The 13488-nt window shown below is 39.6% G+C and overlaps 1 protein-coding gene across 1 annotated transcript in view; it reads right to left on the bottom strand.

Moving 5' to 3' along the window:
• Positions 1-13488, bottom strand: part of KCNQ5 (potassium voltage-gated channel subfamily Q member 5) — a 513631-nt gene that overhangs the window by 87539 nt on the left and 412604 nt on the right. The window contains exon 6 of the mRNA XM_042986660.1: positions 6229-6339. Coding sequence (XP_042842594.1) covers positions 6229-6339 — 111 coding nt within the window. The remainder of the gene's footprint in view (positions 1-6228; positions 6340-13488) is intronic.

Below are 13488 nucleotides of genomic sequence, written 5' to 3'. Positions count from 1 at the left end.
GTTAAGCAATATAAATATTAAAAAAAAAACCTCAAATGAGTCTAAGGAAAGACAAACACTATTCAACCTGTTCGTAAACATATTACTTATTAAAACAAACACTATTTACCTCTTTTATGATACCACTGGCAATGGCAAGTTGTGGGGCAAGACTGCCAAGAAATGTAACAACTTTTGTTCTTTAGTAAATCAACCGGGCAATGCCATTTATTTCTTACAGTATGGTAAGAGGCATTACAATTACAAATAAAAATCACAATTTTTAAAGATGTTTTTTGTGTGGCCTTCTCTGTGACACTTCTTTATATGTTAGAGGAAATTCCCCATTTGGAATTAGGGGATGTGATTGAATTCAGAGGCTAGGAATTCTGGTTTTGGGCAGAGGTGGATTTAAAATTTGGGACAGTTTAAAGTCTCACTACTGTGGACATGGGAGTTTTTCTAGCACTTTGATGATACTATGAAATTTTATATTTTCCATTCTTGAAATGGTGGGGTATTTTTAAAATCTGTCCCAGCTTAATTCTCCACGATGCTATAATTCTATGCCTACCCAAGTAGAGTGAAAGGGGTGGGGGGAGATAGTTATCCAGACACTCAGTTTTGAACACAAAGTTTTCCATTTTGCCTGTTTATACAATAAAGACAAGAGCTCGGGTTATTGCAAAGAACATTCCTACTTCCCTGAGTTTTAATCTCACACTTTTAGCATTCCTTACCTTTCTGGTTTTAGCTCACTTTTTCAGATTTTGGAGTTAGTCAGACTAGTATGTGTCTCCTATGTTTATATTAGTACTTTTGGCTGGTTTGCCTCTTTCTGCTTATCATTTTGATCTGCTAGAATCCTGGCTCTTTGAAATGCCTCCCTCTTTTCAGTTTGCTCTGGTCTAACATTTGTGGAATCAAGATGCTTTGTTTCAGCCTTGGGCTGGCTTTTGGAGCTTGCTAAATTCAGTCTCTAGGCTTTGTTCATAAGTTTCCACTTTATTGGCATGGGACGTGGATCTCTACTGCTTTCAAGTCTGTGGCTTTTACTTGCTAGCTATAAATTATTACCTTTTTATTAAACTTCAAGGAGTCTAACTCTTAAGCTAGAGATGGATGTCTTATAAGCACTGAGTCAGTATTTGCTGTAGATAGGGAATGGTTGTTTTTCTTTTCATATATATATGTTTACTTATTCATTTTGCAAGAGAGAGAAGGGGAGGAGGGGCGGAGAGAGAGAGGGAGAGAGAATCCCAAGCAGGTTCCGCGCTATCAGTGAGATCATGAACTCATGAACCGTGAGATCATGACCTGAGCCAAAATTGAATGCTCAACCAAATGAGCCACCCAGGCACCCCATCTTTTATTTATATTTTCAAAGTAGCTCAAAGATGGTATAAGCTACCTAGGCAAGTGGTGGGTTTCTCATCTTTAGAAGGTGTTAAGTCTCGGCTGGATGACAATTTGACCAAGATATATTTGGGCTCTAGATCACCTTTAATGCCCCCTTCTTATCTTACATGTTACCATTCTGAGCACATCTGTGACAATAGCCAGATAATCAGTAATACAATTATGTTTAAAATACAGTTACATGATAATACTGCTTGCTATTAATGAGCAATAATCTCCATTATTAATTAGGATGAATGACTGTACCGTGAAATTAAAAATTACATTATAGGTTCTGTTTTCCATCTGCCTTTTTTTGTGATTGTCTCATGCTGTCTAAGATCATTAGGCTGGGGATGCACAAACCAAACTTCGTGCAAACTTAAAAACCTGGTCCGTATGGTCTTGTTTGTCAATTTAAACAACATTTCCCTCCATGTAGAGGTTATAAAAATGGCCTTCCAACTCTAGTCACTCATAACTCCTAAATTTTTTACTGCTATTTGAAGTGACTTAGGAAAGATTTATTTATTTTCCTTTTAATGTTATTTTTCATGAAGCACATACATGTAAGAAAATAGAAGGCATTAGAGTATATTACATATTTGTTATATGTATTGTGTGTACATACATTACATGCATAGGGCACACAATCCACTCATGGAGCATAATTCAGATTTTGTAGACATTAAATTAACAGTAATAGCTACCATTTTTTGGTATTTATTATGTGAAAATGAGGTTTAAATGTAAATCCCTTTTGGAAAATAAAGACAGGCCTAGCACAAACTCAGCATTTGCCAAACAAACTAAAATGTGCTAAAAATCACACTGGCATTGCTTAGAAATATATATTAGTAGTTGGCAAATGTTTGCTACATATCTCTTGTGCCAGACTGTACATTACAACAGTTATTAAACCAGGTCTGCTCATTGTCTCATTTTGGCTCCATTCCAATTTTCTTCCACCTCTCTACACAGCTCAGTGAACCTCAGAAGTCTGTTAAAATAAAGTTCATTATGTTATATATATATATATATATATATATATACACACACATATATACGTATACATATATAAAACTTATGGGATATATATAAATATATTATATATCTATAACTTATGGGATATATATATGTTATCTATGTATACAATCCATGTGCCATGCCTTCAAATAGCAACATCAATAAAATGAAACTTCATAGAAATTGACTTCTGTTGGGGTGCCTGAGTGGCTCAGTTGGTTGAACGTCTGACTTTGGCTCAGGTCATGATCTCATGGTTTGTGAGTTTGAGCCCTGTGTCGGGCTCTATGCTGACAGCTCAGAGCCCAGAGCCTGCTTCGGATCCTGTGTCTCTCTCTCTCTCTGCCCCTTCCCCACCCGTTCTCTCTCTCTCTCAAAAATAAATAAACATTAAATTTTTTTTTTTAAAAATTGACTTTTGTTTTCATTCATTGCCTAAGATCACATGACTTAAATTTTTAGGTTTTATGTTTTAGTGCTATGTTGAGAAGTATTACATAAACATCAAGTACAAAGAAAATATATTTTGGTAAACATTTAAGTATCTATCCCTTTTTATCTCCCAGATTAAAGGAGCTTAATGTAGCACAGAAGGACAGGCTACACTGAAAGATACTCTTAGCAGGAAGGAAGGGAGTGTTCTAAAGAAGGGAAAGGCCTGCACCTTAGGGCGATGCTGAGGAGCTGACTGCTTCTGTCTGCTCATTAGCTTAGGGATGCTGTGGGCCTCAAGGAAAGTGATCTTCCAGTGGAGTTTGGAAGGGTAGTTACATGGCTCTATGATGTGCAGAAGAGTCCTTCTGCTTTGAAGAAAGATGGGGAAAGGCTCTTCTCTTTCTTGGTCCTTGGTTTCCTGGGTGGGAGGAAACCCAACCAGGGATGGCTCACGTCTCACCTCTAAGTTTCCTAGCAAAATGTGCTTTCCTAAATCTCAATCATACAACACTGTTGCCAGCAGGCACACAAGACATAATGGTATTTCCAGCCACTTTTTTTAAAGGTATATATGGACCATTTAGTTTTTTCTTTTTTAAAGGTATATATGGACCATTTAGTCTTTCATTCAGTAAATATGAGGTTGCAATAAAAGATATATGGTAAGCCAACTATTCTTGGCATTGTTAGGGAGTGTTTTGTGCAAGCAAGTTTCTCAGATTTCCAGCACATATATATTTTTTTAACGTTTTATTTATTTTTGAGAGAGACAGAGTGCGAGTGGGGGAGGGGCAGAGAGAGGGAGACACAGAATCCGAAGCAGGCTCCAGGCTCTGAGCTGTCAGCACAGAGCCCGACATGGGGCTCGAACCCATGAACCGTGAGATCATGACCTGAGCTGAAGTCAGACACTTAACTGACGGAGCCACACAGGCGTCCCTCCCTTTTTTAACATTTTATTTAGATTTCCAACACATATTAATTTAATTTGCATATCTGAAAATTGTAATCACTTTATTGGGAAACATTTCCAAGCATAACAACTTAGTGTCTGACCTCTAACCTAACAGAATAACACAATTTAACCTTCCTGTGATAGTCCAGAGTTTCCTTATGGGGACTGGTATTTTGCTGTGCTGGATACGGCCAGTTTCCAGAGATGGGTTGACCCTAACACTAATGGGCCCCAGGTCCTTACAGATTTTGAACACTCGTGTTTGCTTGCTTCTTACAAATATTTTCCCCTTCCTTTGTTGTTAGTTTTCCACCATCTCTTCCCATTACACTGTTCAATCAGTGGACCTCTGCCTTTGCTGTTTATAATCTTCAGAGAATTGTAAAACTATGTAGCTCAGCTTATCAGAATTTTCTCTAAATTAAGAACAGGTTATGATTTAGGTTTCAAGAGGCTCTCCTATGAGGACAACACATACACTGTTGTCAATTTTAATAGCCCAGAAGTTGCCTGCTTCTTTGTTTATAGTTTTTCACTGGATCACACAGGTTGTTTTATATGTGGTCTCAGGATAAGTATAGACACTAAAGCAGCAGTAAAAAACCCAAGAACGTATTTATTGTTTCTAAAGGTATTTTCATGTAGGGAATTTGATTACTGAATGAATCCCTGCTCTGTTATGGATTGTTGAGTTTGCCAGATAAGTTGATTCTGGATAAGTGAGATTTTTTTTTTTTTGACTCTCCTTGATTTTGTCATTTCACAACAGAAAACAATACATCTAGATTCATACATAAAATGGGAGACAAAAGTCATGAAGGTTTTCTACATGGCAAGCATTAGACATATCACCATATTGCTCTTGACAAAATTTCTGTGGGTGCAATAATTCTTCTTCTATTATATAGATCAAGAAACATACCGCATGTTACTATTATTGGCTGAACTGTATCCCTCTGAAATTCCTATGCTGGAATCCTAATTCCCAGTACTTTAGAAAGTGACTTTATTTGGAGATAAGGTCTTTACAGAAGTAATCAAGTTACAATGAAGTCATTAAGGTTGAGCCCTAATATGATATGACTGGTGTCTTTATGAGAGGAAGTTTGGACATAGACATGTACAGAGGGAAGACAATGTGAGGATACAGGGAGAAGACTGCTATCCGTGAACCAAGGAAAGATGTCTGGAACAGATCCTTCTCTCATGCTCCTCAACAAGAACCAACCTTGCTTGCCCCTTGATTTTGGACTTCTAGATTCCAGAACTGTGAGACAATAAATGTCTGCTGTTTAAGTCACCCAACCTGTGATGTCTTTATAGCGGCCCTGGCAAACTAATATAGTCGCATGGGTGTACGTGACAAAACCAGGTAGCATGTGGCTTTAAATCCAAGCCAAGATCTAATGCTCAAGTGTATGCATAGTCGTTTCGGTGTCTTCTCTGTGGTCTCGTATGGTCTGGGGCAGAACCAGCCAGTCAATCTAAAGTTGGGGTCTGGCCATGGGAACGACATGAGTGTCCTCTGCACTCATTCACAGGCAGAGATGAAGCCCTGTGAGCCAAAGGCTGGGATGCTGAAAATCCCTAATCCCTTGGCTTCCTGTGGAGGGATGCTCTGGGGTCTCTGCTCAGCAGAGACGTGATGCCACTCACAGATAAGTACAGAGAAAGAGTGTCTGGAGCAAGAGTGAAGTTATTGTTCCTTAAGCATGCCTGCTGCTACACTGTAACCCTCCTTTTTGTTGGCTCTCTTCCCCTACAAGAGGTGGAGTGAGCAAAGTGAGAATTTGGGGATGGAGGCAAATTGTAATATTTTGACCAGCTGCCTTTACAAAAACAAGAGGATAAAATGATCAGAGAGTAAGCATCATCCATTAAGGAGAAAATAATCAGAGGCTTGGGAGAAGATAAATGTGCTCTTCATTCTGATAAGATGCAGAAGCTGTTCACTAAGAAAAATCAGTGATGGTGACAGAAAGAATAAATCGTCTGACACATTGAAACCCTTTAAGGTCATATGCTTTTCACTCAAATGGATCTGAAGAGGTAATATTCCACTTATCACATCCAACTCTTAAGCAGCACATGTTATAAGCCAAATCGGAGAGATCAGTTTAAAAAGAAGGTATCTTTAAATCTTTATACATATTTTAAATGTATTAGTAGCACATTGAATGAGAGGTGATGACATCTGAATTATTATTTGGTCATAAAGACCAAAGGGCATAAAACTCTCAGGTTAAGTATCTCCAAGGGAAGAACATATTTCACAAATTTTCCAACTAGATGTATGTATAAAAGTCAACATTATATTAATAAAATTATATCTGTAGCGATATAGATATGTTCCGGGCACACCAATTTGTGAAAGCTCATGCTAATAAACCTCTAAGATCTAATTTAAACTGTTTTATTTCTGCAAAGATACTCACGGCAGGAAGTGCAAAGAAAGAAATGCCAAGGAGTGCAAAGCCTGCAGAAAGCAATCTTCCCAGCCAAGTTAGGGGAGTTTTGTCTCCATAGCCAATCGTTGTCAATGTAATCTAAAAACAAAATAAATAGAACGTGCAGCTTAAGTACTTGAGAGGAAAGTTAGGACCTATGAACAGGAGGCAAAGCAACGTTTCCACTAAATCATTATTCAACAAGCCTTGTTGGCGCATTTTATTACTGTGCTTTAATTTTCCGTGACGCATAACAGAGCTTCTCTTTGTTTAAGGAAGGGAATAACCTACATACTTGTTCCTCCCTTATAACACAATTTTCCATCTTTTCTAAGTGTTTCCAAGGAAAGGTTATTTAAATAAGCGGATAACCATCAGAGATACAGAAATGATAGCACCATGGATTTAGGACTGGATCAGTACACAAAACAATAATTTATGTTAATTAAGCCTGTCTATTTATTACCTTGGCAGGCATTTCCTGGAGGTCTGGTGTGTGCAAGGTACGTGTTATGATTTGTAGTGGAACAAAAATTAGAGGTACGTAGTTCTTGTCCTAAGATATTTACGGCACAAGAGGGGAGACACGTCACACACAAATCATTAAAACACAAAATAGGGCAAGACAGCTACTATGATGGATGCACAAATAATCTGCTAAGTGTATTCAAAGAACAGATTGATTGTTTCCAGCTTGGAGGGGGTGGGGGAGGCGGTCAAGGAGGCTTTGAAAGAGAAGCAATATTTTGCGAGGCAAAAATGATAAAGAGGGTGATCTAGGGTGGGAAACAGGTGACCAGCTGCACAGCAGTGAGAACAAATATGGTAGGTTCTAGAAAGTATAAGTTGTTTAGTTGGGTTGGAGCATGGTGGGTCTTAAGAGGATTAGTGGAAGAGAAGATTAACTAAATATGCTATTGCTAGATCAGGGAGTGTCTTTGAAAAACGATATTTGGATCATGTCTCTCCCATGATCAGACTGCTCCAGGATCTTTCCATGTTTCTTAGAACAAAGTCCCAGCTCCTCTCTAGGGCCCATGAGGTTGTGCACGATCTGGAAGAATGATGGTGCAAGCGAACTGGAACAGTGCCAACGAGGCTGTATGGGAGTGCAAAGTAAAGAGACGTGCTTATGAAGTTCAATAGAAATGCATTTGTTAATTGTCTGGGATGAAGGGGAAGACTAAGTCAACTAGGACTTAAAATTTTTAAGAAGACAGCTCCAGTATAAATAGAAATATGATGAGAAAAAGATTTTGGAGCAAAGATAGAGAGTTTGGTTTTGCAAATAAGTGCTTTTTAAACATTTTTTAAATGTTTATTTATTTTTGAGAGAGAGAGACACATACCATGTGAGCATGGAGGGGCGGAGAGAGGGAGACACAGAATCCAAAGTAGCATCTAGGCTCTGAGCTGTCAGCATAGAGCCCAACGTGGGGCTCGAACTCACAAAACACAAGACCTGACCTGAGCCGAAGTCAGATGCTTAACCAACAGAGCCACCCAGGCACCCTGCATAAGTAGTTTTTAAATGTTAGTATGACTCTGATCTAGAAATGTCGAGCAGGAAATTGATATAGAGAACTTGAGTCTTGAAAGACAGAGACTGGGTTTGGCATGAGATTTGGATTTTAGAGTCAGGCACAGGATGATTATTGAAACTTTGTGAATAAATGAGATTGCAAAGTGTGCAAAGAAAGGGCCCAAGGACACCTCAGGAAATAGACATTTAAGAGATGGAAGGGAAAGGAGTCAGAGGAGAATAAATATTTTAAAAAGTAAGGGAACTAGAAATGGGTAAAATACATGGAAACTCAATGAAGAAGAGAGAGTTTCATAAGGGACCAGGTAATCCCTGGTATCACAGTCTCATAGAAAACAAGGAGAATGAGGACTGAGAAAAAAGATACTGGTTATGGAGATAGATAGTCACTGATTTCTAGGAAAGTGGTTGCTTTGGTCTTATCATCCTACCTGGGTTTTGAAGGAGGGGTTACATTTGAGAGACAGAAATGATAGAAGGAGATGATGCTTTGTGATGCCAGACCTTTCAGAAACTTACAGCTCAGCTGATAAGCCTTTCCTAGCTTTCTTCTCTCCTCACTTCCATGAGGTATCTTCGGTGGCTCCCCTTATGTGGGACCTCCTATGCTAATCAAACTTTGACTATTGGATTCTTAAGGTTTAATTCTGGGTCTTTCTCTCTTTTAAAAAATTCTATTCTTCTCTCACTTTCCTTTCTCTTCTATCCCATTTATTTCTGTCTCTTCCCAGGTGATCTTAAGTGTTCTCATGGATTTAAATTTTTATGGTGAACACATCAATGTATACCTTCAGGCAAGATTCTTTTGAGCTCTAGATTCACATATATACAGTTGATATTTCAATTTGGATGACACACAGTCATTTAAACTTCACATGTTTAAAACAGAGCACTTATCGCCCCCAAAGCTGTAACTCCCCCAAATGTATCCCTTCCCATCCTAATCAAGGGCACCACCATCCACTCAGTTGCTCATGTCAGAAGCCTCAGTTGTCCTCATTCCTTGTTTCCCTCACTCCTCTCCCTGAATCTATCAAGTCCCATGGATCCTATTACCCGAAGATACTGCAAATTCATCCCTTATGCACTGTCTTCCCTGCCACCATGATAGGCCAGGCTTCTGCAGCAATGTCTTAATTGCTATCTCTGCTTTTGCTTTTGATTTCCTCCAGTTCCTTCTCCCAAACCTGTGAGGGAAATTATTTTGTTACTTCCTTTTAAAAATCCTTCAATGGCTATTCACTGAATTCAGAATAAATTCTAAGCTCCTAACTATGGGCCTACCTGATCTAGTCTCCACCTGCCTCTCCAAGATGATTCCGGTTTCACCCTTGCTCACTATACTTTATTCACAATGTCCTTTCAACTCCTCAAACAGGCCAGGCTATTTCTGCCACAGTTCCTTTGCATATCTTGTTTCCTCAGCCAGAATTGTTTTTCTCCCCACCCTTCCCAGGGTTTCTTCTCATTCTTCAAGTCTTATCCAAAATACTCCATTGTCAGAGAGGTCTCCCCTACCCACTCTGTCTACAATGGGGCCTCCAGTCACTTTCTATTGCAGCCCCTTGCTTCTTAATATCACTTACCATAAGTGGTAGATTTCTGTATGTTTCTTTGGGGAGGGATCTCTATTTCCTTTACCAGAAGGGAAACTGTGTCTTTACTCTGTTATCTCTCTAACATCTAGCATGAGTAAATTAAGTAAATTATGTAAAGATTGAATCCTTTCAAGAACACTGGCAACAAATGGAGTGAGAAAAATAGGGCAAGAGCTCCCAGAAACCTCTGACTTGAAGGCAGGCTTTCTAGGATGTATTTGTGCATGTCTGAAGAAAGAATGAGGCTGACAGGGGGGAAGACTGGTAGCTTTATACAGGGTAAGGCAACCGTGGAGGAAGGAACATGGGATCAAGGGTACAGTTGGAATGGTTAGCCTTGGCAGTATGGAAGAACACCTCTTCCCCCATGGGGAAAAGATGGGGACACAGTGTGAATGAAGAGCAGCACTAAGGATGCTTGAGGTGGTCATCTTCAATTCCAGTGAAAGAGAGGGTGGGATCAGCCATGGGGAGCAAAAGGCTTAGAGCAGGGAAAAGGCTTGGGGCTGTGACAGTGTGAGAGGGTGTCAAGCACAGATCAATAAGTGGTCTACGGAGTGGGGGAGGCTCATCCAAGGTTGGAGAGAGGGAGTTTGTAGTAGAACCTAGTAGTCAAGTTAATCACACATCACCAGTGTTATCAGTGGTGGGGCTCTCAAAAGAATTCCTTGAGATTGCAGAAAAAATATTCAATTTTAACATTTTTAAAAAGTTTATTTATTTATTTTGAGAGAGATGGAGACAGCGTGAGTGGGGAAGGGGCAGAAAGAGAGGGAGACAAAGAATCCCAAGCAGGCTCTGTGCTGACAGCGCAGAGCCGGATGCGGGGCTCTGACTCACGAAACCCCGAGATCATCACCTGAGCTGAAACCAAGAGTTGACTGAGCCACCCAGGCACCCCTTGCCTCAATTTTATTATAGGTTCCTAATCTTAAAATACCTGGGAAAGATTTTAATCTATAAATTTTCTGCAAAGTAGCTTAATCCTTTTACAGCAGTTTAATAATAATAAATTAAAGGAGATATTTCATGGTTTGGTCACAGCAATAATGGTAAACTTTACATTCTAATAATACAGTAGTCCCCCTTATCCACAAGGGATGTATTCTAAGACCCCCAATGGATGCTTGAAGCCACACTTAGTACTGAACCCTATATATGCTGTTTTTTCCTATACACATATATCTATGATAAAGTTTAATATATAAATTAAGTATAGTAAGAGATTAACAACAATAATAAGAAGAACAGTTATAACAACATACTGAAAGTTATGTGAATGTGGTGGTCTCTCTTGAAATATTATCCTCACCCTTCTTGTGATGATGTAAGATGATAAAATGCCTACGTGATAAGATGAGGTGAGGTGAATGAGGTAGGTATTGTGAAGTAGTATTAGGCTACTACTGACCTCTGACCAAACACAGGAGGACCATCTACTTCCCAAGGGCAGATTGACTGCAGGTAACTGAAACAGCGGAAAGAGAAACCAGGGATAAGGGGGAACTACCCTGCATTTAAGTTATTCTCATTGACTCATCCCTCAGAGAGCGTTTTTTTGTTTGTTTTGTTTTGTTTTTTTAAATCACTGCCTCTAACTCTGAAGAATGAGACACGGCAAAGTGATGATGTGCTCAGTATTTCATTGTGAGTAGAGAAGAATGCCTGTTCTATCTCGTTCTGGATTTATAATTGCCCTCCCTCTTACATGCGTCCTTTTTCAGGGAGAAAAGAATGCTTCAACTCTGGGAGCTGCCTCCTGGAGCCCCGTGGGGATGGCAAAGACTCTGCTCACCTCTCTGCACTCCGGTTCAGGCTTCCAGACCACCCACCTTCTCTCTGCACTTGGTGCAGGCTTCCAATGACCATGTTCCACTGCCTGCAGGTGGCTGGAAAGACGGGAGCCAAGCTCAGGTGCGACAACTTCCTCCACTCCAATTTCAAAGTCTCTCAGGATGTTGCTTGGTTGAAAGCATAGAGGCCTTTTGTTGCCAAGCCGGGCTTGAGGAGGATCTGGCAACAGGGTGGCAGTTTTGTCTCAGTCCATTCTGGGGAGTGGGCTGGTGGGAGTTGCCTTTGTTTTGTGCCTGGTGGGAGTGTGTCTTTTTTTATGGCTGCAAAGAGGGCAACTGGGCTCCTTGATAGTTAACAGACAGGTAGCATCAGGGATGAAAATGTGACATTTCTAAAATGCACATACAATAAAAAGAGGTGAACTTCTTTATGAATTCACACTGACCCATCAGCTTGATCCGCTGCTGGCTTTCTAAGCAGTAACTGGTACATGCGATGAAACCATCCTCCAATGAGGCCTACATAGCTGTTCATTGATTTTCAGAACTTTTAGGTCAAGCTGTCCTTGAAGTACTGGTGTGTCCCCTTGGAAAAGTACAACTACATTATGTTTCTTTTCTTTTCCTAGCATCTGGAACGCCCTGCTAGTGATTATCAGCTGATCCTTTGTACATGAACTGAGCAGCAGAAGCTCTTTCGGTGTTTACTTTTCCCACATTTGCACCAAACAATAGACCCATTTCTGTCTTCTAGAAATCTTGTGAATCTTTCAATGGCTGAACGTAGTAACGACTAGTTTCATTTGGATCGAGATGCAGAGATGCTCTGGGGGAGCAGCTTGTCTCAGAGAAACTTGAGAGGGTGCGTATGTCATCTTTAGGGAATTGGAAGACATCCACCATATTGGACATCATTCCATTTTTTACCTACTTCCGGAGCTTACAAGAGATATGTTGGTTAACAAGCGCTGAATGGATTAAAATTTTAAAATGTATTTACATATGTACTTACATATTGATGATTGATTCCTACTCATTGACTTTTGACCATGGTGTTTACAATATCATTGGGAAGTTTGTGAAGCTTTGAATTTACTTATAAAATGAAAAGATAAGTTTAAAAACTTTCAAGTATCTCTTCCAGTGCAGTTTTAGGGAGATTACTACTTTCCTTAAGCGAAAGGATGTCATTTATTGCCACGTGTTGTGACCCGAGGTGGAAACTGGCAGATGCATTCTCAGGCTGTAGCCCGACAAGACAGATTAGGATCTGAGAGGGAATGGCCCACTGCACCCTGTCGCCCCTCCTCAGTTGACCTCAGGAATGCTGGTAGTTTGTGCCGTGTCTCCAGTCGGACTATCTACTGGAAGGTGATGTGGCAGCCGGGAACAGTTCAGATACATTTTTGCCCTCATCTTCCATATACTCAGTTGCAGCCATGCAGGTGAAAAAACATATTTTACGAAAAATCTGTGGGTTGCAAATGTTGGCATGGATATGTACTTGTAGTAGCAAAGGCAGACTGGGGGCTCCTTAGTGTGTTTAGTAACCCATAATTCTTCTTCAGGAATAATAATGCAACACAAATGTAAATCCTGGCCCAAGCTTTCTTTTTTTTTTCTTTTTAATTTTTAAAATTTAAATTCAAGGTAGCTAACATACAGTGCAATATTGGTTTCAGGAGTAGAATTCAATGATTCATCACTTAAATACAACACCTGGTACTCATCATAACAAGTGTCCTCCTTAATACCAATACCTGTCATGCATCTAGCCCATCCTCCACCCACCTCCCTCCATCAATCCTCAATTTGTTCTCTATCTCTAAGAGTCTCTTATGGTTTCCCTCTCTGTTTTCTTTCCCCCACCCCTTCCAATATGCTTATCTGTTTTGTTTCTTAAATTCCACATATGAGTGAAATCATATGGTGTTTGTCTTTCTCTGACTGACTTATTTCAATTAGCATAATATAGTCTAGCTCCATTCACGTCATTGCAAATGACAAGATTTCATTTTTTTATGGCCGAGTAATATTCCATTATATATATATATATATATATATATATATATATATATACACACAATATGTATACACACACATACACACACACACACACACACCACATCTTTATCCATTCACCAGTCGAGGGACATTTGTGACCCAGGCTTTTTTTCTTTTTCTTTTCTTTTCTTTTTTTGTGAGATAGCAGATGCTATGGTCGGATTACAATTTGGAAACTGGTGAGGCTGCAGTTTTTTTTCTTTCAATAACAGAATTAATTCTAAACCAGTAGGTATAAACCCATCCTTCT

The sequence above is a fragment of the Panthera tigris genome, chromosome B2, assembly GCF_018350195.1.
Source record: "Panthera tigris isolate Pti1 chromosome B2, P.tigris_Pti1_mat1.1, whole genome shotgun sequence".
In the NCBI taxonomy this organism is placed as follows: domain Eukaryota; kingdom Metazoa; phylum Chordata; class Mammalia; order Carnivora; family Felidae; genus Panthera; species Panthera tigris.
Note: the sequence above shows the minus strand (reverse complement) of the source record. Positions and strands in the feature narration are given on the sequence as shown.